General features: G+C 41.0%; 2 protein-coding genes across 9 annotated transcripts; both read right to left on the bottom strand.

The window, feature by feature from the left end:
* Positions 1-204: 204 nt before the first annotated feature.
* Positions 205-9,092, bottom strand: LOC310989035 (polymeric immunoglobulin receptor-like). Of its 3 annotated transcripts, XM_083975898.1 has the most exons (7): positions 8,968-9,092; positions 7,758-8,099; positions 5,952-6,278; positions 2,843-2,891; positions 2,485-2,592; positions 2,029-2,124; positions 205-1,754 (listed from the first exon to the last, which is right to left on the bottom strand). In XM_083975898.1, exons 1-5 carry the CDS (start codon positions 9,020-9,022, stop codon positions 2,511-2,513), a joined length of 855 nt encoding a protein of 284 aa, XP_083832024.1. In that variant the 5' UTR covers positions 9,023-9,092; the 3' UTR covers positions 205-1,754; positions 2,029-2,124; positions 2,485-2,510. The 3 variants fall into 3 exon arrangements, with proteins under 3 accessions (XP_083832024.1, XP_083832022.1, XP_083832023.1); XM_083975896.1 differs by lacking the exon at positions 2,843-2,891; XM_083975897.1 differs by lacking the exons at positions 2,485-2,592; positions 2,843-2,891.
* Positions 1,762-27,190, bottom strand: LOC310989034 (uncharacterized protein). 6 transcript variants are annotated; one of them, XM_083975894.1, is made up of 10 exons: positions 26,866-27,190; positions 26,269-26,610; positions 25,202-25,519; positions 22,998-23,105; positions 22,280-22,390; positions 20,620-20,730; positions 20,332-20,445; positions 20,024-20,134; positions 19,712-19,836; positions 1,762-2,001 (listed from the first exon to the last, which is right to left on the bottom strand). In XM_083975894.1, the coding sequence occupies exons 1-9, from the start codon at positions 26,918-26,920 to the stop codon at positions 19,712-19,714; spliced, it is 1,395 nt and encodes a 464-aa protein (XP_083832020.1). In that variant the 5' UTR covers positions 26,921-27,190; the 3' UTR covers positions 1,762-2,001. The 6 variants fall into 6 exon arrangements, with proteins under 6 accessions (XP_083832020.1, XP_083832016.1, XP_083832017.1 ...); XM_083975890.1 differs by lacking the exon at positions 1,762-2,001 and adding an exon at positions 18,846-19,496 and having other exon boundaries at positions 19,738-19,836; positions 26,866-27,189; XM_083975891.1 differs by lacking the exons at positions 1,762-2,001; positions 22,998-23,105 and adding an exon at positions 18,846-19,496 and having other exon boundaries at positions 19,738-19,836.
* Positions 27,191-27,547: the final 357 nt, after the last annotated feature.

Below are 27,547 nucleotides of genomic sequence, written 5' to 3'. Positions count from 1 at the left end.
AGTAACATTAATGAGGCAATTGAGTCTGGGTCTGAAAGCGCTGTATGAAGTAGCTTCTTAATTACCTGCTTTTTTAAATTACATTTCAAACCTCCAACTCCATGAGACCTTACTTTAATATTCAGAGGATATCTACCATTGAATAAAGAAGGTTAACTAAGAAACATGGTACCAATCACAAGTTCACAAGAAGCTGACTCATTGTCACTTAACATATCTTTATTATTTGCATAATCAGTGAATACATCATGTACAGAAAATCTTTATAGTAACTCACTGTCTTGCCCTGATATTGATTAGCTACAAGGTACAGTAAATAATATCAACCTAGGTTTATGTATATGAAGCAACTGTTATACTGTTGGAAGTGAAGCTTCTATTTTTCTACCTCTACTTCTCTTCAATTCATTAGATTCACATGACGTCACTGTGTTTCTGCGCCGCCATATTTGTGTCCGAATCAGGGCAATCTGGGCACAGATCACAGCATGTCACGTTACCAGAACAAGTGGAGTAATAGGAGGAAATCAGCAAGAGACCAAAAATTGACGTTATTTGAAAGATGCCAGGATTATATTGAGCTGTTGACTGTGATAGCAGTCGCCAAAAAAAACCCGGACTGCTGTTTTATTCCATCCCAAAAGACGTAAAGTTATAGGCGGAATAAATGGTTGACTGCAGGCAGTCTATCAGTGGCAGCGTGGGCTGTGACAAGTCTCACAAAAAGAGGGGATTCACTTTTTTTAACAACATGGATATATTGAATTCTGCATTTTGATTACTTTCTTATTAATTACTCACTGATTCTGCATTTAGGGTCTTTTATTTCTGTATAACAGACCGTTGCTAAGTAAAACGGGCCGTTGCTAGGGACGCCGCTCTGATCAGCGGAACAGGGCAGAAGAACTATCAAGGATGTTTACCTTGTGTTTCATTTTTACCAGCTTCAGACTAATTGTGATGTTAGAAAAATGACTTGTAGCTTGTTAGAGGGAGAGTGGAGGCTCTCTGCCTCCCTCACCGCTGCTGGAACCAAACCTGCGATCAGAGCGGACAGAGCGGACGGGCCAGTGCAGTGTCACAGCTGTGACCAGCTGTGTCTCTGCCACCGCGAGTCCGTGACACAAACGTGTCCCGTATCGTAGTCTCTTATGACAGACAGGACGACATAAATGCGCACATCGTAACATTTACATGATAATTCATCAATCTACTGATTGATTATCAAAAGCTCGTTGAAAACAAGAGTCGACCAGTAGGAGGGTGAGGAGCAAACAGCGGACAAGTGACCGGACTAAGGACTTTGATCAACATTACGTCTCAAATTAATTAATTAATTCATAAACTGTGTGATAAGTGGGATAATATAGAGTTTGTCTGTTGTTATAGATATATAAACCCGGACAGGATGTATGAAACCCTGTCATTTCAGGTTTGCATGCTGTCATTCTTTTTACAGTCTATGGAGGAGACCTGTCAAATCGGACACAAATATGGCGGCGGTCCCTTCGACGTGACGTCACTGCAACCCATGAATTCCTTTCTTGCCCATTCATAGTCTGGTGGCAGAATCTGTCACTAAAACTGGCAGTAAGAGTGAACAGAGCCATATAGCATTAAAAAACATCACCTAAAGGTTTTTGCTCTGTGCACTTCTTTATCTTCCACATGTAGGTGAACAACCCAAAACCAAAAGTCAAAAGTAACCCGCCAATTACGGGCACACCTAGGAACGGAGGTGGTGCGGAGTAAACCTGAGAAGGGGAAAGAGTGACAGAGACAGAGGGGGAGAATAAAAAGTCACAAAGGAATTAAAAAAGCTGAAACATATTGTAAGGAACTAAATCTACTGTATATGAAACAATCCTGTTGTAAAGAAATATTGTTTTCATTTATGTACAGTTTGATATACAATGCACTGTAAACTTGTTGCTAAAAGAAAAGGCTGTTGAGGTTGTGGAGATTTCTGAGCTGGAGCTTCTCATCTTGGCCTGATTGAACCTACAAGTCCATAATGTGAAGGCCTACCTGCAGCTTGAGGCTGGTTGGTTTTAGGGAAAACTGGTGAAGATGTGGAGCTGATTGTCTGTGTTGTTGTTGTTGGTGGTGCAGAAGTGGTTGGAGCTGTAAATGAGGAAAACATTAATACTGATACCAATCTGATATAAAATCTAAAAAAGCTAAAGTACTCAACAAAAGCAGTTAAATTAGGAGTTTTTCAAATTTTCCTGATTGTTTGAAACTGCAATTGGCGTCTTCTGAACTGGAGATTAAACTCTGGGTGGTTGGATGCTGATGGGACAGATGTTGCAAAAGGTTGGAGAGTTGTATTTGAATCGGAGCCGATGTAAATCTAGATTCTTCAACTCTATGTGTAAAAATAATTTCCAAAAGGTAAAGAGTAGGTGCCCAAAAAGCAGTTTGGAGAAAGGACTCAAGTCTTTTATTCTGGAATGAATATTTAACACAACAACAGCATGTAACCTGAAGTTGTAGGCTGGTTGGTGGTTTTAGGGGAAACAGATGACGATGTGGAGCCTCCTGAACTGGAGATTAAACTCTGTGTTGTTGTTGGTGCAGAAGTGGTTGGAACTGGAAATGAGGAAAAAACAAACACAATATAAAAGCACCCGAGTTAGCTAAAAAAAGCTAGTTTTCATCGCCAGTCCCTCTGCCTGATGACAAAGGGCAACCTTAAAAAAGAGCAACAATGAGGTAAAGTACCAAAGACACATTCGGTACACATTAATAAATATACATTTGTAAAACAATAACACATTTGCGATGGCACCAAAATACCAAAGACACATTCGCACATTCGCAGTGAGGTCTGTAGCCTCACCATGGGGCGGCAACTAGAGATTTAATCTGGGTTGTTGTTGGTGTAGATGCTGATGGGACAGATAATGCAAAAGGTTGGAGAGTTGTATTTGGTTTTAATATGGTTGGAGCTTTTAGTGACAGAAACACAAACAAGTGTAACGGAGGTCCGCGGGTAGCATAGTCACAGTCACAAGGTACCAGTAAGGAGAAGTGACAGCGTGTGGCGGTTAGCGGTACTGAAGTTAAACGCACTCACCGATAAAAGACATGCTAACCCACTTGCCAAGTGGTCATTGACCTCTTGGCAAAACGGTCAGCATCGTCGCCCGTGGTGTGCGAAACCCGCGTTCGAAACCCACTCAGGGCAGGCCAGAACAACATCGGTCACACAAGAACTACATAATGAAGCAACTCCGTGTGAGATTCCTGAGTAAGTGCCAACAAAAGCAGTAAGGTTTGCAGTAAGGACTCAAGTTTCTCATTTTGGTGCCAATATTTAACTCAACAGCAACCTGCAGTTGTAAGCTGGTTGGTGGTTGTGTGACCGGTAGGAAGTTTGTCCCTAGCCAGACACCGTAGGGAGGTCAGCCCCTCCCACTTCCTCATTCCCAAATTGCTGTCAGTATATAAACACACCAGCAAGCAGGACAGACCTCTCCTCTGCTGCTGCTGCGTCCCCATTTCTCCCCCCTCCCGGTGTGATTGTTGGATGTCTTTCTGTGGTAGGCAGGTGTTTTAAATATTGGTGCAAGATTATTGTGGTTATGTGCATTTTTATGTTTAGTTTTGTTTGTTTCTAGGTTCTGTTGCTGTTTGATGTAAACCTCGCTCCCACATAGAGCCGTACACCTCGAACCTGTATGCCATGAGGTAAAGCAACAGTTTATTTTGTTTAGGATTGTTTGGCAGGATGTTGTTCACTTAATTTGTTTCTTTCTTTTTTTACTGACAGACTGCCACTGCTGTTTTGTTTACATTGATTTGTTTGTATTTATTTGTTTGATGAGTACATTTTGTTAGCCTCTATTCCTTTTTTTTTATTTTCCCCCAAGAAATAATAATTATAAATGATTGTTGCAGCAGTACATGTAAGGTTTTAATCTGTTTTCTATCTTTGTGAGCGCTGCAGGACTGGCGACGGTGTGGTCGCCCTGACAGTGGAGGGACTGGTGGTTCAGAGTTCTCACCCGAGCTTCACACTCCCCCTGTGTGTTTGGTAATTTTGCATGCCCCTCAGTTTATATATATTTTTGTAGGTTTGGGTACTTTTGCTGTGTGTGCCTGTGCATGTGTTGAGCACGAAGTAGGGTGAGTGCTCTGGCCCTGTAGAATTTGTCCCTCCCTCGATGGTGGCTTCGCCTAGCCATCTTGTAAAACTCCTTCTACTGACTTTTTTTTTTTTTTTTTTTTTTCAAAGGAGGTTAAATCGAAAGCAACTGGACTTAGTTATTTGTCTAGGAAGACGTTTCACCTCTCATCCAAGAGGCTTCATCAGTTCATGTACGCAGCTAACCAGGCTGGGACTGGTCCAACTATCTGGTGTGGAGACTCACTATTTAACCTCTTGTGTGGGCGTTCACAAGTGATGATGTCACTGGTTCCCTTTTGTGCTCCAAGTGCCAACGACAGTCGTTGGAGTGACAGTCGTTGGTGGGAAGTTGGTTTCGACTTCGTTAGTGCCCTATTGTTTTCTAACGGCAGTCGTTGGAGTCACTTGCCACTTGTGAACAGTGGTTGTTCTTTGAGGCTAGCCTCAAAGAACAACCACTGACATCATCACTTGTGAACGCCCACACAAGAGGTTAAATAGTGAGTCTCCACACCAGATAGTTGGACCAGTCCCAGCCTGGTTAGCTGCGTACATGAACTGATGAAGCCTCTTGGATGAGAGGTGAAACGTCTTCCTAGACAAATAACTAAGTCCAGTTGCTTTCGATTTAACCTCCTTTGAAATACTATGACCTGGACAAATGAGAATATGCACCGGCTTCTACTGACTTATGTTATTTAGAGGCCATTATATTGAAGTGCTTTTTAAATATTCCTGCTGCTCTTATCAGAAACTGCTGAATTTTTATATAATAAAAGCTGTAATCTTGGGGGAATCACTTGTCTCTGTCCGTCCTTATTGTTGTCACTTGCATCATTACTTTTAAACTTACCTGGCTCAGGTTACAGTTGGTTTTAGGGAAGATGTGTGACAGCTGATGAGACTTTTCACTATAAATTAGGCCCTGTGTTCCCGGATTTCTAACTTTTATTTTTTATTCATTGAAAATTAGGCCCTGTGGTACCACAGGCTTATGTTCCCACAGGGGGGCAACCGCCATTCCGACATCCCACCAGTCCAACATAGGCCTCTAATTGTCCAAATGGCAACACTCAATTTTCTATCAAACATCCCATCATTCCGACAATTCCTGTCTCCTGTGGTCAGAATGACAGTATTTTTTTCTTTTTACAAACATCCTGCCTTTCCAACAATTCCTTTAATAACATATAATAGAGGATAGACAGGCCAGATAGATAAGAGAGAGTCCAGAAGTAGAGAGTACAGAGAAGTAGGAGGGAGTCACCTGAGTAACGCACATTTCCATAAAGCCTTCTCGAAATGGTGAGACGATGGCATGTCGGAATAGCGGGATGTCGGAGTGGTGGGATGTCGGAATGACACAGCCATATGTTCCCACATTTATAAAAAAAAAAATCCCACTGAAAATTAGGCCCTATGTTCCCATAACATCACACCAATAGACATCTTTCCACATGTAGCAGAGCATCCGCCATGTGATAAATCTCAAATGTGGGAACAAAGGGCTGTGGGAACATAAGGCTGTGGGAACATAGGGCTGTGGGAACAAAGAGCTGTGGGAACAAAGAGCTGTGGGAACATAGGGCTGTGGGAACATAAGGCTGTGGGAACATAGGCATGGACCCCTGTAGGGTTGCAGCCATGAACAATAGGCACAAACTATACTGAACAAATACTACAAATTTCTAGAAGTAAATATAACTAAGTCATGTATCTGGTTACCGTTAAACATCTGTTTCTGTCAGGTTTTCAGAAATGCCTTCCATGGGTGGTCCATAAAGGATCATGGCGTCAAATGAAAAAGGAAAAAACTCACTGTCAACGAGGATCAGAAACGTGAAGGATGAATCTGGTGACGAAGCTCTGCCATAACCACATGTGTACTCTCCTGAGTCCGACTTGACCGCCTTTTTGATCGTGACATACTGTCTGGATAGAGATCCATTTTTATACTCGATGCCGTACCTGCCATTCTGAGCTTTGTCTTGATCTGTTTCTATGAGAATGTCCTCTTGGTTTTCACATTTACCCCTACAGAAGAACATTCTGCTTTTTCTCGCAGGCTCATCACATGGACATGGACTTTCAATGTCCTGTCCCTCTGCATTCGTGAAGAAGAAATCAGAGCTTTTATCCAACAGTCCTGTAGGAAAAACAAACAGCAGATGGTTACAATCTGTATAAGGTGTAAGATGCTGCACAAAATAGAGCAGCTCACTTCTCCCAACTCATGTTTTCCTACTATTTAATTTGATTTCAGTTATTCTTTAGTACATTTTTGATGATTACTACTTCATTGGGATTTCTGAATATCACACACTACAAGTGGCAAATGTTTGGTGTAAAGTAGTTGCACTCCATCAAACAGAAAAAAACAAGACAAAAACAAATACACAATATACACTCTCTTCCAAGATGGCGCTGCTCTGCGGGCGACATGGAGGAGGGCTCCTGCTGCCGTTTGGTTTATTCACTCTCCCGGTCTGTCTCTTTGTCCTTGTTCATCGTCTGTCCCCTGTCTACCTTCAATGGACTGCAGGTGCAATATTCCTACTGAAAGTATGCTGTGTTGTGGACTGTATGCGGCATGTATGGGACATGATTGGAAGGAAGTCGGGGCTACTAACGTTAGCCCCGAATTGTTTGCTAGCGTTGCTAATGCTAGCCGCGCACGATTCTCCGGCTTTGTCAGCGCCGGTCTTCACGCGGCACGCGGGGGGAGTGAGACGGAGGTCTACGGGACTACTGACACTAGCCCTGTTATGGCTTCTTCTATCAAGCCGGGTCGCTCGGTGTGTAGCCGATGGACCTGCTAACTCGGACCTGCTTGCGTACAGCCGGACGGAGCTGCTTGGTCTCCGGGACGCCGGACTGCCATCACCTTCACCAGCCCTGCTTCACGGCGCGCCGAGGGAGCTGCTTCGACGCCACCAACCGCACTATCGACGGGACGGGAAGGCCAGGAAACGCGGCAGGAAAGGCGGCATCAGGCAGCGGGTTCGGAGAGCCACCAAGCTGCCACTACCTCCCATGCTTCTGTGTAACCCCCGTGCCCTAAGAAGCAAGATGGACGACCTACGCTCACTAGTTGGTGCACCTTATATTGCATTGTCAACAATATAAGGTGTAGTGTTCAGAATGATGATAATATGCTAACCAGGATAGGCATCGCAAAACAGAAATACAAAAAAACAATATAGTACACCTGCCTGTCATCTAGTTAAAAGTGATTACATAGTCAACTGTCAATAGGCAAGGGTGAGAGAGAGAGAGAAAAAAAAGGGAAAAAGAAAAGGGATAAAAGAAAAAAAAAAGAGAGAAACATACTTATGCATATGTAAAAATAAGAAAAAGAGAGTATCTATGTATGTAACATTAAAAAGACAACTGAAGCAAATAATAATGCCAAACCAACATAAATAAAATTAAATTAAAAAGGTACAGTCTTACTTAGAAGAAGTTTGATTTAAGGAGTTAGGAAATAAGGTCTTGATTCCAAAAAAATATGATGAATGAATTCCATATGTTATGAAAAATGTTATATTTTAGTTTTAGAAATATTTTTGATTTAATATAAACACACGCATTGTTTTTGTTTTAATGAGTGTAAGTAGAAACTCACCATCTGAAACTTTGACATCAAAGTCATCGAGTGACTCTGGTACTGATGATCCACCCTGACCACATCTGTACCGTCCTGCGTCGGACTGGACCAGATTTGTGATCGCCACAGTCAGTTTGTATTTTCCTGATTTTTGTTTTCTATATCGAATCCTGTATCTGCCATTGTTAGCACTGGACGCATTTGTTTTGATGAGAATGTCTTTTTCTTTGCATTCGTCTCTACAGAAGAACTTCCATGTTCCAGACTCATTAAAATAGCAATTAATTGTACCATTTCCACCTTCAGGCCCTGTGAAAATGGGCTGTGCATCGACAAGTCCAGAGTTTCCCCCACACAGAGCTGTTGAAAAGATGAACAGTGGATACTGGTGGTCAGACATTTACCTATTATTGTAGCTAAAATAGACTGTAGGTTCATGAGATAACAATGGGTGTAATCGTACAAATGCAGCAGCAGAATCTGATGAAGGAATACAGATCAGAAGATGACAGGATATTAGTACAAGAATACAGCAAGATTCAAGATTCAAAAAGTTTATTGCCATGTCAACAAGTAGAATCAAGTTGATAGGAATGTGTCTTGGTTTTTGCTCTCAGAGAGAAACAATGCAAGGCAAGGCAAGGCCATTTTATTTGTATAGCCCGTTTTTACAAACAGTTTGTCTCAAAGGGCTTTACATCGCATCGTAGCAACATCCTCTGTCCTTAGACCCTCACATCGACTGAGGAAAAACTCCATGGAAACCCTTTTAACAGGGAAAAATCGGAGAAACCTCAGGGTGAGCAACAGAGGAGGGATCCCTCACCCAGGACGGACAGACGTGCAATAGATGTTGTTACAGACAAGAAAACAGTTTACAGTTTATGCAGTACTTCCACTACATACACCACAATAAATAATATACACAATACCGTACAATGCAATATACGGGGAGGACAATGCCCAGCAGCGTCATATTCAGTGCGAGGAGAAAGTGCGAAGTGATTAGTGCAAATTCAAATGTATGATGGCTTGGAGGTAGGTGCTGTCTCTAAAATTAGATGTTCTACATTTAGTACTTCTATATCTCCTGCCTGATGGGAGGAGATTAAAGAGGTAGTGTGCTGGGTGAAAGACAGCAAAGACAGCAACTGAAAAACACGGTCAAATGTTCCCAAGCAGTATGTGCTGCAGTATTAAAAGAGACCTTCAGGTAACCAGCACTCACCTGATAAAAAGCAGAAGAGCAGACCATGGTGGATTATCATTCTGAACTTGATCATGATACAGAAAATGTCTTCAACTACCTCTGTCACCTCTTCCACTCTCTGTCTGCCTGGTCAGTGGATGAACTTTAGCTGGTCAGGTTATCGACCTCCTTTTCACATCATGCAGCAGGAGGTCACTTGGCTCCAAACAGCAGAGACCAATCAAGTGAGAGGAATTGGAGGAGGGACTGATTGACAGCAGGTGTAACTGCAGCAGCCACTCTTCAAATCCTTTGTGCACACCAGGGCTGTGACTGCTTGATTCCCTGTGGCTCTGGTAGGATGGACTTTTAACATTGTTTTATACTCATGTTAGGGTTAGGGTATGGTAGGGGTGCTTGTACCCCAAGGTATTTGTATTTTAATGATTTTAATTGTGGGTCTGCCATACTTGCTTTTAGGACTGACTTCACTGCCAGCACAGAGGTGTGTAAAACATACAGCATTTAAACGTGTGTCCTAAAAGTAAACTAACAGTGCTTAGTTTTTTAGGCAAAGCACTGACTGCCGTTTATTTTAGTTTAGTATTATATATTTAGTTTTATTGATCTTATTGTTTTTATTGTTTAATATAGAATTTGAATTGTTTTAGAGTTTTAAAGCAGTACTAAAGAACTTTCAGTTTTGGTTGAGTTTGGCGGTGCCTGTGGACCAAAGCGGTAGTGTTTTGCCTGAAGGAAGACTCCATTTCCCATGAACACTAGCATGAAGCCCTGTAAATATCCTGCATTAAAATTAACAGAAGACATCAAAACTAAGTTTCTGTTTCCAGTGGATCATTTCAAAGTGAAAACACAAACATAATCCATTGCTAAAGTGCCATTTTGCCTGTTCCCTCCTTGTTGTGACTCGCAAAAGTGAAAGTGAAACTTAAGTGAGGGTTCCTACCATGCTCCTCAAAGCTGCTTAGTGCCAGAGAAAGAGATACAGACCCCCTCAGGCCATGACAGAGGTGTCATTCAACCTGTTGTACAACCTGATCTCACAGAAATGCGTGAAATGACCACGAACACCTAGTACCAGATTCCGTGCTCCTTTCACGTAATGTGTTAAAATTACGTGAAAGAAGCACGGAAACAGTCTCCTCTGAAAGCCAATGAGTCCAACTTCCGTGAGATGGCCACGCAAACCGTGTCGTGGTGGATGCACGCATTTTCAGCTTCAAAGACAACACCCCCAGTGCGTCAACAGCCTGACGAACGGTCACTGTCCCTCCTCGTCACATGCTTGACTCATTAGGTGCCCGTTTTTTTTTTTTTTTTTACTTTTCCTTAAAGCTTTATTGAACCTGATGCTGCTGTGTCTGACGTAGTTTACAGCAAGGACGTCCTTTCGGTTATCTATTTATTTATTTATTTAGTGATCATGGTGTTTGGTGCAGAATAATCAATCAATAAATAAATAAATTAGGTCGGAAGCTACGACAGGGGGGGTTGTGGATTCTACAGGTGAAGACCACTTCCGCGTTCAAAAAACTGCTCTGTTTAATCAATATTCTGAAGAAAGATCTGATTATTAGCCATAACGCTGTAACCATCCAAGGAAGACTGTGTAACAATATTATGTGCTTCTGCTGAGTCCAAAAGCCCTGTGTAATATCAACTTTATTTTAAGAAAACACGTTTTGTTTCCAATGTCATATCACGGAGAAGTACTACATTACCCATAATCCTCATATTTATCAGCGACGTGTCTAATTGGTTGAGCTTGCTGTTACCAGCAAATGAAAAAATAAAACAAATTGAGCTTATATTATTTTCTTAGTAACTAAGAGGTCTTAACATCTTTTTTGTTTTCAACATTGAATAAAAAAACGGTGCTATATTGTTAAAATTCAACAATAAAGTGCATAAAAGTTGGCTTGACTTCTTTCTTTTTTTCTTTTTTTTCATAATTTTCACCAGCATCTTTCTGGTCCACATCATCACATTTAATGTAATTTTTAATTCAATGAGTGAAATTTTATTTTTTATCTGAAAAACATTATTATGAATTCAAGGGTCACAGGTCACTGATTAGTGTTAAATTTAACCTTTTTGACCCTGTTTCCTTGAATAAATCACTAAGACTTTGATGCGGGAAGCTGAGATTTTGATTTGATTTTGTTCAGAGCACTAGGGACAAAGTTTCTGTAGAATTTCAGACCTGTCGGACGTCCAGAAGGGTCACAGCTGACCGTCCAGGCTCGTTTCTCGGCCTTCAAAGCCTGGATTTAGAAGCCTTTTGTCTAATAACGTCCACATTCTTGGGGTTATAAGGCTGAAAGTTTAATGCATTTGTCCGGGGCCTAAGGCCATCCACCATGTGCAATTTCAAACCCGTGCGACCTTCACAAGTGTCAAAGGTCACTGATTTGTGACCTTTTTGACCCCGTTTCCTTGAATAAAACACCAAGACTTTGATGCGGGAAGCTGAGATTTTAAAATGTGGTCCAGAATGTCTAGTAGATTGTGTGTGCAAAGATTCAGAGCTCTGTGACATTCAGAAGGGTCACAAATAGCCAAAAAGCAATGCTCCTTTCTCTGACCTCTTATTAAAGGAGAAATGTTTAAGCAGCAATTCTTTAATAGCTTCCAGATGCTTTGGCCTATCAGGCAGAACTTTTAGCTAAAGGAGCTGGTGTACGATCAGGAAGTAGGGGAGCTGTGCATAAAGCCAATTGGTAAGTGTCAAAGGTCACAGGGGTCAAACATCAAAGTGAATCCAGCCATTCCTGCTTTTTCTCAACAAAACATACACGCTTTAAGTTATTGTTTTTCTCCTTGACAAAATATAAATATCTTGTATATCAGAGAGTCCTCTATCAGAATATTTTGGTCCCGTTGCTCTAGGGGCCCCGGGGGGCCACTTGGCCTTCCCATGCTCCCACAGAGTTGGGCCTCGGGGTGATGGATAAGGGCCTCACCATGAGTCCACAGGCCAAGTTTCAAGTGATTTGGTCGGTTTCTATGGAAACAGCGGCCTCAAGGATACAGAGGAATGCGGCTGTCTGAAGCCCCGCCTCTCGAAAAGTAATGGCTCAATCAGGACCGAAGACACATCTACGCGTTCGTCTTGGGCCCCCGAACCATGTATTAAAAAAATCAGAACTGTACGACTTTTGGAAATGTGTTTTGTCTATTTCGGCTTTTCTGACTCAGAGTCTGTCAGACTTATAGCGTGAGAGACCCTCTTAGTCAGAAAAGCGTAAATAGACAAAACACATTTCCAAAAGTCGTACAGTTCTGATTTTTTTAATACATGGTTCGGGGGCCCAAGACGAACGCGTAGATGTGTCTTCGGTCCTGATTGAGCCATTACTTTTCGAGAGGCGGGGCTTCAAACAGCCGCATTCCTCTGTATCCTTGAGGCCGCTGTTTCCATAGAAACCAATCAATCAATCAATCAATCAATTTGTTTATTTCGGGCATGTCAATTTAAATCATCATCATCACACTTCATCTTAGTTCGAGTAATACAATACACATGGCCGAAAGGGAAAGCGGGAGAAGCAAAAGCTTATCTAGTCCCGCCCCCATTACCCACAGAATAAAATCTTTTTCATAATCAGATCATATAATAATCTTTTTCTTTTGTTTTTGCTTTTTTACATTTTGATATAACATTCTTTTACTTATGACATTTGACATAACATGTTACAGCAGTAGGTAGTGTGCAGATCATATCATAATATTTTCGTTTGTTTTTTCTTTTTTTTACATTTTGATATAGCATTCTTTTACTTATGACATTTTGACATAACATGTTACAGCAGTAGGTAGCACATAGAGCTGCAGTCTAGCTCTAGACAGTACATATAGATTACGTGTGTGTTTGCACATGTGTCCATATTTCCAATCATGAGTGAACAACAGTCTCTTCCTGTAGCCTGACATGTCACAAAGTCACAGAATGGTCCAATCGACAGCGAGCAAAGTCCAGTGTATTATTTGTTGGGATGGTGTGAGAGCCCTCTTTTTTTTTTTTTTTGCCTTTTTCTTTTATTCATCCATCTCTTCTGCAGCCTTTGCCGCGTTTAACTTGGCCATATCCTCCCGAGTTTTGGCCATGTCAGCTCGCAGTATTGACACGTATTCACGAACTGCTGAGATGTCGGAGCGCATCCCGACCACAGCACTTCGAGTAGTGGCGTTGTCCCCCCTCGCATTGCTCTGCTCAGAGGCGATCTTTCTCATTTTCTGGTATTGCATGAAGATTCCGCATCCCAGGGTGAACATCCCAATTGTCATGAACGTGAATATGTACACGTCTTCGACATCCTCAACATCCAGTGCGGCAAGGCAGAGGACTCTCCACTTTTCCCATCCATCCAGAATGTAGCCGGAGATGAAGGTCCCGTCCGGGCATTTGGGCTCCCCAGAACCTGCACGCCTTGTTGAGAACACTCTGTCAATGGCATTCAGTGACCAGCTTAGCAAATCCATCATGGACCAGTTGATTGACCAGTTGATTTACTCAGTTGAATTTTCCACTGCTCTGATCTCTCACAGTAATGTCACAGCATGCGTCTGATCTGTCACAGTAATGTCATGGCATGCCTTTGTGCTCAGTTTTATCACCCCCTTGTTGATAAACTTTAAAACAACATCCTGCTATACACAACCTGACTTAGACCTTTGGCATACAAGTTTCTCTGGTTGAACGTATTGTTTGGGTACAGTGTGTAATGTTATTGTTATGCTCCCATGCCGTCTCAGCACAGTGTCTGCTGCTTCGTGTCGACCAAATCTATTGAAACTTGGCCTGTGGACTCATGGTGAGGCCCTTATCCATCACCCCGAGGCCCAACTCTGTGGGAGCATGGGGAAGCCAAGTGGCCCCCCGGGGCCCCTAGAGCAACGGGACCAAAATATTCTGATAGAGGACTCTCTGATATACAAGATATTTATATTTTGTCAAGGAGAAAAACAATAACTTAAAGCGTGTATGTTTTGTTGAGAAAAAGCAGGAATGGCTGGATTCACTTTGATGTTTGACCCCTGTGACCTTTGACACTTACCAATTGGCTTTATGCACAGCTCCCCTACTTCCTGATCGTACACCAGCTCCTTTAGCTAAAAGTTCTGCCTGATAGGCCAAAGCATCTGGAAGCTATTAAAGAATTGCTGCTTAAACATTTCTCCTTTAATAAGAGGTCAGAGAAAGGAGCATTGCTTTTTGGCTATTTGTGACCCTTCTGAATGTCACAGAGCTCTGAATCTTTGCACACACAATCTACTAGACATTCTGGACCACATTTTAAAATCTCAGCTTCCCGCATCAAAGTCTTGGTGTTTTATTCAAGGAAACGGGGTCAAAAAGGTCACAAATCAGTGACCTTTGACACTTGTGAAGGTCGCACGGGTTTGAAATTGCACATGGTGGATGGCCTTAGGCCCCGGACAAATGCATTAAACTTTCAGCCTTATAACCCCAAGAATGTGGACGTTATTAGACAAAAGGCTTCTAAATCCAGGCTTTGAAGGCCGAGAAACAAGCCTGGACGGTCAGCTGTGACCCTTCTGGACGTCCGACAGGTCTGAAATTCTACAGAAACTTTGTCCCTAGTGCTCTGAACAAAATCAAATCAAAATCTCAGCTTCCCGCATCAAAGTCTTAGTGATTTATTCAAGGAAACAGGGTCAAAAAGGTTAAATTTAACACTAATCAGTGACCTGTGACCCTTGAATTCATAATAATGTTTTTCAGATAAAAAATAAAATTTCACTCATTGAATTAAAAATTACATTAAATGTGATGATGTGGACCAGAAAGATGCTGGTGAAAATTATGAAAAAAAAGAAAAAAAGAAAGAAGTCAAGCCAACTTTTATGCACTTTATTGTTGAATTTTAACAATATAGCACCGTTTTTTTATTCAATGTTGAAAACAAAAAAGATGTTAAGACCTCTTAGTTACTAAGAAAATAATATAAGCTCAATTTGTTTTATTTTTTCATTTGCTGGTAACAGCAAGCTCAACCAATTAGACACGTCGCTGATAAATATGAGGATTATGGGTAATGTAGTGCTTCTCCGTGATATGACATTGGAAACAAAACGTGTTTTCTTAAAATAAAGTTGATATTACACAGGGCTTTTGGACTCAGCAGAAGCACATAATATTGTTACACAGTCTTCCTTGGATGGTTACAGCGTTATGGCTAATAATCAGATCTTTCTTCAGAATATTGATTAAACAGAGCAGTTTTTTGAACGCGGAAGTGGTCTTCACCTGTAGAATCCACAACCCCCCCTCCCTCTGACGTAGCTTCCGACCTAATTTATTTATTTAATGATTGATTATTCTGCACCAAACACCATGATCACTAAATAAATAAATAAATAGATAACCGAAAGGACGTCCTTGCTGTAAACTACGTCAGACACAGCAGCATCAGGTTCAATAAAGCTTTAAGGAAAAGTAAAAAAAAAAAAAAAAAAACGGGCACCTAATGAGTCAAGCATGTGACGAGGAGGGACAGTGACCGTTCGTCAGGCTGTTGACGCACTGGGGGTGTTGTCTTTGAAGCTGAAAATGCGTGCATCCACCACGACACGGTTTGCGTGGCCATCTCACGGAAGTTGGACTCATTGGCTTTCAGAGGAGACTGTTTCCGTGCTTCTTTCACGTAATTTTAACACATTACGTGAAAGGAGCACGGAATCTGGTACTAGGTGTTCGTGGTCATTTCACGCATTTCTGTGAGATCAGGTTGTGTTGTAAGTCGATGTATCATCACAAAAGTTATGAAAATATTTTATGAAGGTTGAAAAGTTCCTTAGTCTTGGTTTAACACTCTGTCTCCTTCTGTCTCTAGTGCTGTGGCTGGCGAGGTCCTCCATTCACCGCTGTGGTTGATGCTGGGAGTTCACTTTAGATGGTGATATGGTTTGTGGTTGCACATGGTTATTAACTCTTTCGCGACCACACTAATTCCTCAGCACATCCGCTCAGGACCACATGTTTTTGGCTATTTGTTTACCTTTTTCTCACGTCGAACTGAACTCTGTACATCACCTAGAAACAAACGGTCTTCACGTGGTTGAAGAGTGACTTTCCAATGTGCTCCTCGAAAAAACGGCGAGTTTTTCCGCCGTTTCGTTCGTGAGTACGAAGGAGAAGAAGAGAGCTGGGTTTCTCCAAAAACGGAGCTCCCGCTCTAGTTTCAGAGAAAAACGCACTTTTGTGTCAAGTGGCAATCGGCTCATTTTACCGGTACTCTGCAGTGTGGCATGTCTCCCAAATCATTTCTACGGCTAAATAAATATATTTGTAGGCAAATCTGGGGGGTGTGGCAGCGTGGAGAGCAGCGGTGCGGGTCTCTGGCTGCAGCGCAGCAGCTCCGTGACACTGCTGTGTGACTGGCCGCCGGTGGGTGCTCTGGGGCGGGGGCAGCCGGTCACAGCCCCCGCTGCAGAGCGCCCGCTCCGCTGCACCGTGAAAACAGCCGTGATAACGGGCTTTCAGATCCGAGTCTCCAAACCAGAAACGTTTGTAACAGCACCGGTAAAAGTCGCCACATTTGTCGTCGGTCGCTTTTGTCAAAAGAGGGTTTGGAAAGTCACCAGATTCAGCGAGAAAGTCGCAACACTGTAGCCGACAGCCGCACAGCGCTGCACGCTGTCCACAGAGCAGCATTCAAGGAGACAGATTACTCAAACAAAACCAAAATCACACAGTTTATAAAAAACATTATGTTTTGATTTTAGTTTAAAACTGTTTTACATATCAGAGGACTACCATATTCACACACAGGGTACCTCAGAGTGTCTATTATCGTAATCTGTAAAAAAAAAAACGGTTTTGACGAGTTTACTCGTCAATGGTCGTGAACGTTCGGCAGGCTGTGACGAGTTTACTCGTCAATGGTCGTGAAAGAGTTAATGTGGTGTTTTATTTGAAGTGTGTTGGGTTTATATTTCTTTTGAATACTTAGTATACTCCGAGTGTCCTAGCAGTGAGTGGTTGGTGTCCCAGTCGTAGTATATAGACTGTCTGTCCTCTTGTCTCCTCTTGCCTGTGTTCTTATAGAGTTTTAGTTACAGTATAATAAAATAAATGGCATGTATGACCCACACTGGCTGTTGTGGCCTCTTCATTGAAGCCCCTGTGTACTCTGTACCTTCATAAAGGTTACATTAGTGGAAGAACTGGAAGAGGTGGAAGAATTGGAAGAACTATTGTTCTTCCTCTCCGCCATTTTCTTTATACTTATTATTAGTGTGAATGCTGAAAGCAATTCCAATTACTGTCATTGGACAGTCTTTGATTCCTCATAGTATAAAGCTCATTGTAACTCAGGTCCTCTGTGGCCATATGGTTAGTGTGTTAGGTTACCACTCATGGAGTTGTGGGTTCAATTCCTTCCTTGGACATGTTTCTTGTATGCCATTCTGCATGTCTTTGTCAATTTATTCTGCTAATTCAGCATGGTTCAGCAATGGCTTTCAGCATTCACACGCATTTTCCGTTAGGAAATGCTTTTTCTAGTTAATAATAAGACACAAAATGTGGGCAGATTTGTCTTGTACGCTTTGCATCAGGGCTCCGTTCATTCTGTCAGGGGTTTATATCTCCATAACGGGAGGCAATTTTTTTTCAGCACCCCCTGCTCAAAATGACTTTCAGCAGCCCTGATAGCAGGTCATCGGGGTGTAACCATGAAAGAAATATTGTATAATGTTGCGCAAGTTTTCCTGAAAATAATACATTTTAGTGATGGTGAGATAAAACATCATCATGAACTGAGCCAGTCAGGAAAGTGGTTTGAGAATTGATGAATTTCTTACTGCTTCATTTAAACAGAGCGACGTCTCTATTTGTTAAACAGGCAAAAACAATGTGTTGTATACTGCAAAGTCTCAGTGTAGGTTTTAGTAACTACTGTTGCTGCTGCATAAACATCTGCACTTGAAAAAATGCAATACATAATAATAACATATTCCAATAAATAGCCTATCTATAATAATGTTGCACCACTATGCTCTTATATAAATAACATCTATCAAAGAGTAGGGAATCATCAGCAGTATAAGCCTAAAACTATTAAATAGCCTCTCATTTCTGTCTGAGCTCTTACATTATGTCACTCCTGTTCCACAATTCGAACCACAACCAAAAGTATCATGTGATAGAAGGGAAGCAAGGTTGTACATCACTTATCTAAATATACACATGTAATGTAGCTAAGTATGAGCTTCACTGGAAAAAGCAATTAGCCTACTTCAAATCCTCAACAACCATTAGTACAACTAAGGCCTGGTACTGTATGTTACTGGGACATGTTTAAGGAGACAATAATATCAGTGGGTTGAAAAAACCATATGGTTTCTCAGACTTGAGGACCTGGAGCCTTTTTGCGACTGTTGTAGCTCATCAGGGTTGCATGTGTTGCATGCCCATATGCTGTGAGATTCACAAACTCACCCCTTACTGCTGCTGCTGCTGCTGTGGACTTGCCTTTTTTATTTATCTGTTTAACTTGATTTTGTTTTTTAAACCTGCTTTTCTACTGTGATTATTTTGATCTCTATTATGTGAAACCATGTGTTTGACAATAAATTAACCTTGATCAAAATGCAAAGTTCTTTACTGTGGTACCACAGATGATTTACAATTGCAATAACATTGAAAACAGAAATGTATGAAAGTAGCGTGAGTTAATCGAACACTTGTCAGAAGCCTGAGGCTTTAGAACATTAATGAAGCAATTGAGTCTGAGTCTGAAAGCGCTGTATGAAACAAACCTCCAACTCCATGAGACCTTACTTTAATATTCAGAGGATATCTACCATTGAATAAAGAAGGTTATCTAAGAAACAAGGTACCAGTCACAAGTTCACAAAAAGCTGACTCATTGTCATTCAACATATCTTTATTATTTGCATAATCAGTGAATACATACTGTATAGCAAATGTTTATAGTAACCCACTGTCTTGCATTGATATTAATTAGCTACAAGGTACAGTAAATAGGGCGCATGGCGTCTGTCCGACTACCCATTTCTCCAACCATACATTTCTTTATTTTTGCGTCCATTAGTCCGACCTCCCACTTCTCCGACTTAAGTAGCCCTAACCCTTAACCTTACCCTAAACCTAACCTTAACACTGTAGAATGGGTAGTCGGAGAAATGAGCTGTCGGACTTTTGGGCAGTCGGACTGATGTATGCTCCCCCAGTAAATAATATGATAGATAATATAATGAAGCAACTGTTATACTGTTGGAAATGTGAAGCTTTTATTTTTCTACCTCTACTTGTCTTCAATTCCTTTCTTGCCCATTCAGAGTCTGGTGGCAGAATCTGTCACTAAAACTGGTAGTAACAGTGAACAGAGCCATACAGCATTAAAAAACATCACCTCAAGGTAGTTGCTCTGTGAACTTCTTTATCTTCCGCATGTAGGTGAACAACCCAAAACCACTCAACAGTAGCCCACCAAATACAGGCACACCTACAGCCACAGGCAAGACTTTGGAAGGAACGGAGGTGGGGCGGAGTAAACCTGAGAGTGACAGAGACAGAGGGGGAGAATAAGAAGTCACAAAGCTGAAACATATTGTAAGGAACTAATTATATTGTATATGAGACAATTCTGTTGTAAGGAAATATCGTTCTTCATTTACAGGTTGATATACAATGCACTGCAAACTTGTTGCTAACAGAAAAAGCTGTTGAGGTTGTGGAGCTTCCTGAGCTCTCATCTTGGCCTGATTGAACCTACAAGTCCATAATGTGAAGGCTACCTGCAGCTTGAGGCTGGTTGGTTTTAGGGAAAACCGGTGAAGATGTGGAGCTGATTCTCTGTGGTGGTGTTGTTGTTGGTGGTGCAGAAGTGGTTGGAGCTGTAAATGAGGGAAACATAAACAGGAAAACACTAAATTAATTAATACTGATATCAATCTAATATAATATCTAAATTCAAGAGGTTCTCCTTCACAAACAAAGCAAAAGTACACAACAAAAGCAGTTAAATTTTGAGTTTTTCAAATTGGCCTGATTGTTTTGAAACTGCAACTCCATGCTGTGTACCTGCAGGTGTGGTTTGTCTCATGCTCTTAGTGAAAACTGGTGAAGGTGTGGAGTCTTCTGAACTGGAGATTAAACTCTGGGTGGTTGTTGTTGGGTTGTTGGGTGTGGATGCTGATGGGACAGATGTTGCAAAAGGTTGGAGAGTTGTGTTTGAATCGGAGCTGATGTAAATCTAGATTCTTAAACTCTATGTGTAAAAATCATTTCCAAAAGGTAAAGAGTAGGTGCCCAAAAAGCAGTAAAGTTTGGAGTAAGGACTCAAGTCTTTCACTCTGGAGTGAATATGTAACTCAACAACAGCATTTAACCTGAAGTTGTAGGCTGGTTGGTGGTTTTAGGGGGAACAGATGAAGATGTGGAGCCTCCTGAACTGGAGATTAAACTCTGTGTTGTTGTTGTTGTTGGTGCAGAAGTGCTGGGAACTGGAAATGAGGAAAACACAAAATTAATTAATAGGCCTACTGATATCAATCTGATATCAATCTAACTTCAAGAGGCTCCTCTTCACAAAAAAAACAAGAGCACTCAACAAAAGTTCAATTTGGAGTTTTTTAAATTGGCCTGACTGTTTGAAACTACAACTCCATGATGTGTACCTGCAGGTGTGGTTTGTCTCATGATCTTAGTGAAAACTGGTGAAGGTGTGGAGTCTTCTGAACTGGAGATTAAACTCTGGGTTGTTATTGTTGGGTTGTTGGGTGTGGATGCTGATGGGACAGATGTTGCAAAAGGTTGGAGAGTTGTATTTGAATCGGAGCTTAAGTAAATCTAGATTCTTCAACTCTATGTGTAAAATTCATTTCCAAAAGGTAAAGAGTAGGTACCCAAACAGCAGTAAAGTTTGAAGTAAGGACTCAAGTCTTTCATTCTGGAGTGAATAGATGTGTGGGTGAGTAGTGCAAGTGAGTAGATGATGCTTTAATTTTCATGTTGCATAACATTTACAGTCACCTTGAAACCACAGCCAGTTCTGTCAGGATCCTGTTTTTTGATTTTTCCAGTGCTTTTAATACAATACAGCCACACATTTTAGCCGATAAATTAAGTAATTTTAAATTGCATAACAAAACCATTGCCTGGCTTTTAGATTATCTTTTAGCCCGTCCCCAGTATGTCAGGCTTGATAAAGCCTCAGACATCATTTTAACCAATACAGGAGCTCCACAGGGGACAGTTTTATCTCCTTTTTTATTTTCGCTTTATACAGCTGATTACAGGCATAGTCAGCCATCCTGTCTAATACAAAAGTTTTCAGACGACACTGCACTTGTGGGTCTGCTTAACCATGGCAATGACGTGGCCTATAAAAAAGAGGCACACTCTTTTGCCAAATGGTGCGATACAAATTTTTTACAGCTGAATGTGGGTAAAACAAAAGAGCTAATTATCGATTTTAGAAAGAAAAAAGAGGAGGCTGTCCCAGTGACAATTAATAATCAGAAAATAGAAATTGTGGAGTCCTACAAATATCTTGGTGTCCATTTGGACAATAAGCTCAACTGGAAGGAAAACACTGGGGTCCTTGTAAAGAAGGCTCAGTCCAGGCTTTTCTTTCTAAGGAAACTTAGATCCTTTGACATTAGCCCAAGGCTGCTTGGCATCTTCTACCAGGGCATCCTGGCTAGTGTTTTATTTTATGCTGTTCTGTGCTGGGGAGGCAGTATACCTATTGACGACAAGAATAGGATTAATAAAATAATCAAGAGGGCTGGCTCAGTGATTGGTTTTAACCCAGATAAGCTTGAGGTGATAGTGGAGAAGAGAACAAGGACCAAGTTGAAAACAGTCCTCCTCTATGATAACCACCCACTCCACAATATATTCAAGGATCTTAAAAGCTCCTTCAGTGAGCGTTTAGTGATGCCTCGGTGTTCTACTGAACGACTCAGACGCTCCTTTGTTCCTGCAGCAGTCAGATATTTTAACCACAAATAGCGGCTGTCTATTGTTGTTGCTGTTGTTGTTGTTTTTTAATCTTCTGGAGGTGTATATTTTTCTTATATTTATTTATTTATCCTTGCCTATATTAATATCAATTTAAATCACTTGCTTTGAGCAGCCTACTCTGTTGTATGAAGTATCCAATCATGTTGATAAGTTTTGTGCAATGGTATGGAAATGTTTGTATTGTTTGTTAAGTGGATGTTTGTGTTTTTTATTGCGTGGCAAAGCAGTTTCCCCTTGGGGATCAATAAAGTTTTCTAATCTAATCTAATCTAATCTAATCTAATATGTAACTCAACAACAGCATTTAACCTGAAGTTGTAGGCTGGTTGGTGGTTTTAGGGGAAACTGGTGAAGATGTGGAGCTTCCTGAACTGGAGATTAAACTCTGTGTTGTTGTTGTTGGTGCAGAAGTGCTGGGAACTGGAAATGAGGAAAACACAAAATTAATTAATAGGCCTACTGATATCAATCTGATATCAATCTAAATTCAAGAGGCTCTTCTTCACAAACAAGAGCACTCAATAAAAGCAGTTCAATTTGGAAAACTGGTGAAGGTGTGGAGTCTTCTGAACTGGAGATTAAACTCTGGGTTGTTATTGTTGGGTTGTTGGGTGTGGATGCTGATGGGACAGATATGTTGCAAAAGGTTGGAGAGTTGTATTTGGTTTTGATATAGATAGTTGTTTTTGTGTTCTTATGTTGTAAAATGTGCTCATATGTGCTTATGTTGCTGGATGTTTTTTCCCTGTCCCCACACTGTACTCCCACTCAGAGAACTCAGTATTGTATGCTGTATTGACAGGAGGATTGCTGTAATCTCCCTGTACTTGTACAGTGACAATAAAGGCTGATTCTGATTCTGATTCTGATATGGTTGGAGTTTTTCATGACAGAAACACAAACAAGAACAATATATCAACACAATGTGTGAGATTCCTGAGGGCACCAACAAAAGCACTTAAGTTAACAGTAGGGGCTCAAGTTTTTCATTTTAGTGCCAATATTTAACACAACAACAGAATTTAACCTGCAGTTGTAGGCTGGTTGGTGGTTTTAGGGGAAACAGATGAAGATGTGGAGCTTCCTGAACTGGAGATTAAACTCTGTGTTGTTGTTGGTGCAGAAGTGGTTGGAACTGGAAATTGGAGGAAAACACAAACACAAAAACACTGACGTGACATAATAATAGCAACATAAATCTGATATAACTCTAAATGAGAGGCTCTTCCCCATAACTAAAACAATGGACTCAACAAAAGCAGTTCAATTTGGAGGGAGGGAGGATCTGCTGAGTCATGGTTAGGGCTGCCAGGAAAAGACATCCAAAAAAAGAGGAGAACAGGCGACCCCAAATTTTTTCAAATTGGCCTGAATGTTTGAAACTGTAACTCCATGATGTGTACCTGCAAGTGTGGTCTGAGTTATGGTTTAAGAGAAAACTGATGAAGGCATTGAGCATCCTGAACAAGATTTTTTTCAAGTATATTTTTGGGGCTTTTTATTGCCTTACATTGATAGAACAGTCAAGAGAGAGACAGGAAATGGGGAGGCAGAAGGGGGGAATAACATGCAGGAAAGTGCCGCCTGCGGTGAGGACTGTAGCCTCAACATGGGGCGGCAACTAGAGATTTAATCTGGGTTGTTGTTGGGTGTAGATGCTGATGGGACAGATAATGCAAAAGGTTGGAGAGTTGTATTTGGTTTTGATGTGGTTGGAGATTTTAGTGACAGAAACACTAACAAGGTCCGCGGGTAGCCTATAGTCACAGTCACAAGGTACCAGTAAGGACAAGTGACAGCGTGTGGCGGTTAGCGGTACTGAAGTTAAACGCACTCAACGATAAAAGACATGCTAACCCACTTGCCAAGTGGTCACTGACCTCTTGGCGAAACGGTCAGCATCGTCGCACTCAGGGCAGGCCAGAACAACATCGGTCACACAAGAACTACATAATGAAGCACCTCCATGTGAGATTCCTGAGTAAGTGCCAACAAAAGCAGTAAGGTTTGCAGTAAGTACTCAAGTTTCTCATTTTGGTGCCAATATTTAACTCAACAACAGCATGTAACCTGCAGTTGTAAGCTGTTTGGTGGTTTTAGGGAAGATGTGGAGCCTTGAACTCTGTGATCAATCAATCAATCAATCAATCAATTTGTTTATTTCGGACATGTCAATTTAAATCATCGTCAGCACACTTTATCTTAGTTCAAATAATACAATACACATGGCCGAAAGGGAAAGCGGGAGAAGCAAAAGCTTATCTAGTCCCGCCCCCATTACCCACAGAATAAAAAAATATTTATCATAATCTTTTCTTTTTGCTTTTTTTCCCTTTTTTTTGCATTTTGATGGCTGATGAGAGAGTGAAAAAGGTTGGAGGGTCCTGTATGGTTGCAGCCATGAACAATAGGCACAATGAAACTACAGTGTGCAAATATAGTGTGGCTTTCGGGGGGGCTCACTTATATACAGCTGTTGCTGTTATTGTTTTTAACAAAGACGAAAACAGCGCTTGATTGCTGAAAGGCAAAGCCCGTGTGGCGCTAGCAGCGGCCAAAAATAAGGACGAATGCCCCCCCTCCTCTGTCCCCCGCTGGCCCGCACTCACACTACCTCGAGCACCTCGGAAAACGGGAATGATAGGAAAGGTTTTCTAATTTATTGAGAAACAATGCCCCGGTCAGCAATGCATGACAAAAAACATGTGGTTCATTTGTCCCCTCAAATTACATAAACCAACACAGCGTGGACACACACAACTCCGCTGACGCTGTGTAGAACAGTGAAAAAAGTGTTTCCATTACACTTTGTATCACCCCCATGCGCAAATACATTAAAATAGCCTAAATTTACACATGATCCATTATACTGACAATACAAAAAAACAAAACAAAGAGGAAATGTATGGGAAAAGACAGCATTTTGCCAATATTTTAGAGACCCTCCCCAAAATTTCACAAATCATGTTTTCAGGGGAGCTCATGTCTCATCAAGGGGGGCTGAGACCCCCCTGGCTCCCCCATAGTTCGCACTCTGTGAAACAATATGATACTGAACAAATACTGGTGCAGATTAATTCTGATAAGAATTCATTCTGATTAATTCTGATAAGAATTAATCTGCACATTTCTAGAAGTAAATACATCTGTTTCTGTCAGGTTTTCAGAAATGCCTTCCATGGGTGGTCCATAAAGGATCATTGCATCAAATGAAAACAGAAAAAAACTCACTGTCAACGAGGATCAGAATCGTGAAGGATGAATCTGGTGACGAAGTGTTGCCATAACCACATGTGTACTCTCCAGAGTCCGACTTGACCACCTTTTTGATCGTGACATACTGTCTGGATAGAGATCCATTATACTTGATGCCGTACCTGCCATTCTGAGCTTTGTCTTGGTCTGTTTCTATGAGAATGTCCTCTTGGTTTTCACATTTACCCCTACAGAAGAACATTCTGCTTTTTCTCGCAGACTCATCACATGGACTTTCAACGTCCTGTCCCTCTGCATTCGTGAGGAAGAAATCAGAGCTTTTATCCAACAGTCCTGTAGGAAAAACAAACAGCAGATGGTTACAATCTGTATAAGGTGTAAGATGCTGCACAAATATAGAGCAGCTCACTTCTCCCAACTCATGTTTTCCTACTATTTAATTTGATTTCAGTTATTCTTTAGTACATTTTTGATGATTACTACTTCATTGGGATTTCTGAATATTACACACTACAAGTATACGTGGCAAATGTTTGGTCATATGACAATTAATGTTGAAACTTGTATACAGAAAGTAGAACTATATCTATAGTGTAAAGTAGTTGCACTCCATCAAACAGAAAAAAACAAGACAAAAACAAATATACAAACAGAAAACAATAGCAGATCATAACATGTTGCATTGTCAGCAATATAGGATAGGCATCGCTCCCATTTCAAATTAAAGCTTAGTTATCCTTTCGTCCATAAATATAGTGACACCTGCAACATACAAAATATACCTATGCATATGTGAAAATAAGGAAAAGAGAGTATTTATGTATGTAACATTAAAAAGACAACAGAAGCAAATGATAATGCCAAACCAACATAAATAAAATACAATTAAAAAGGTACAGTCTTACTTAGAAGAAGTTTGATTTAAGGAGTTAGGAAATAAGGTCTTGATTCCAAAAATATGATAAATGAATTCCATATGTTATGAAAAATGTTATATTTTAGTTTTAGAAATATTTTAGATTTTAATATACATATAAACACACACATTTATTTGGTTTTAATGAGTGTAAGTAGAAACTCACCATCTGAAACTTTGACATCAAAGTCATCGAGTGACTCTGGTACTGATGATCCACCCTGACCACATCTGTACCGTCCTGCGTCGGACTGGACCAGATTTGTGATCGCCACAGTCAGTTTGTATTTTCCTGATTTTTGTTTTCTATATTGAATCCTGTATCTGCCATTGTTAGCACTGGGCGCATTTGTTTTGATGAGAATGTCTTTTTCTTTGCATTCGTCCCGACAGAAGAACTTCCATGTTCCAGACCCATTGAAAAAGCAATTAATTGTACCATTTCCACCTTCAGGCCCTGTATAAATGGGCTTTGCATCGACAAGTCCAGAGTTTCCCCCACACAGAGCTGTTGAAAAGATGAACAGTGAATACTGGTGGTCAGACATTTTCCTATTAAGACGTATTGTAAACCAGACTGTAGGTTCATGAGATAATAATGGGTGTAATCGTACAAATGCAGCAGCAGAATCTAGTAAAAGAATACAGATCATAAGATGAGAGGATATTAGAACAAGAATACAGCAACTGAAAAACATGGTCAAATGTTCCAAAGCAGTATGTGCTGCAGTATTAAAGAGACTTTCAGGTAACCAGCACTCACCTGATAAAAAGCAGAGGAGCAGACCGTGGTGGATTACCATTCTGAACTTGATCATGGTGCAGAAAATGTCTTCAACTACCTCTGTCACCTCTTCCACTCTCTGTCTGCCTGGTCAGTGAATGAACTGAAGCTGGTCACGTTAACGACCTCCTTTTTACATCACATCTAACTTTCACTTTGACCTGACCCAGAAAAAACCCCTAAGAATGGCAGCCAAGCAAATTTGTTTCCACCGACAAGGTACAATCAGCAATTCTGTGCCAACTGTCCCACCCAGACATCCTGCCAAAAATAACAAATAGGCCTATCAATCGAAGGAAGGAAGATACTCAAAAACAAATGAACAAATGAAAGTGAATGCAAACATTCTAATTGGAGCAAAACAGCTAGAAGGCAAAAGATCTTAAGGGACAGGGAAGGGTGAATTCCAATTCCTATCTTAAAGGGATAGTTCAACATTTTGGCAAATTGGCCCATTGCCATAATCGCTATAGTCATAGCAGTAGGTTCATTACCTTTAATTGTAGGTGTAAGCTATTTTCAGTACGGCGGAGCGCAGCAGCTGACTGCTCAGAGCTACGCTATGGAGGCTAATGGAATTTCTTGGTTTCTCTCATTAAACTCATCAAATTCAACATCGCTTTTGTAGACAAGTTGTGACCTGCACAACCACCACGCTATG

This window comes from Trachurus trachurus, assembly GCF_905171665.1.
Source record: "Trachurus trachurus genome assembly, chromosome: 7".
In the NCBI taxonomy this organism is placed as follows: domain Eukaryota; kingdom Metazoa; phylum Chordata; class Actinopteri; order Carangiformes; family Carangidae; genus Trachurus; species Trachurus trachurus.
This window is presented reverse-complemented; position numbering and strand designations above follow the sequence as displayed.

What these genes read in the sequence shown, in the direction of transcription:
- LOC310989035 (XM_083975896.1), bottom strand. Translation starts at nt 9,022, where the DNA reads ATGATCAAGTTCAGAATGATAATCCACCATGGTCTGCTCTTCTGCTTT. An exon ending in GTTTCTGATCCTCGTTGACA is followed by an intron (nt 2,593 to 5,951) that starts GTGAGTTTTTTC and finishes CCTCATTTCCAG; the next exon opens with TTCCAACCACTTCTGCACCA. An exon ending in CAACCAGCCTCAAGCTGCAG is followed by an intron (nt 1,755 to 2,028) that starts GTAGGCCTTCAC and finishes TCCCCTTCTCAG; the next exon opens with GTTTACTCCGCACCACCTCC.
- LOC310989034 (XM_083975890.1), bottom strand. Translation starts at nt 26,920, where the DNA reads ATGATCAAGTTCAGAATGGTAATCCACCACGGTCTGCTCCTCTGCTTT. An exon ending in TGATGTCAAAGTTTCAGATG is followed by an intron (nt 25,520 to 26,268) that starts GTGAGTTTCTAC and finishes TTTTTCCTACAG; the next exon opens with GACTGTTGGATAAAAGCTCT. An exon ending in GAGACAAACCACACCTGCAG is followed by an intron (nt 19,837 to 20,023) that starts GTACACAGCATG and finishes CCTCATTTACAG; the next exon opens with CTCCAACCACTTCTGCACCA.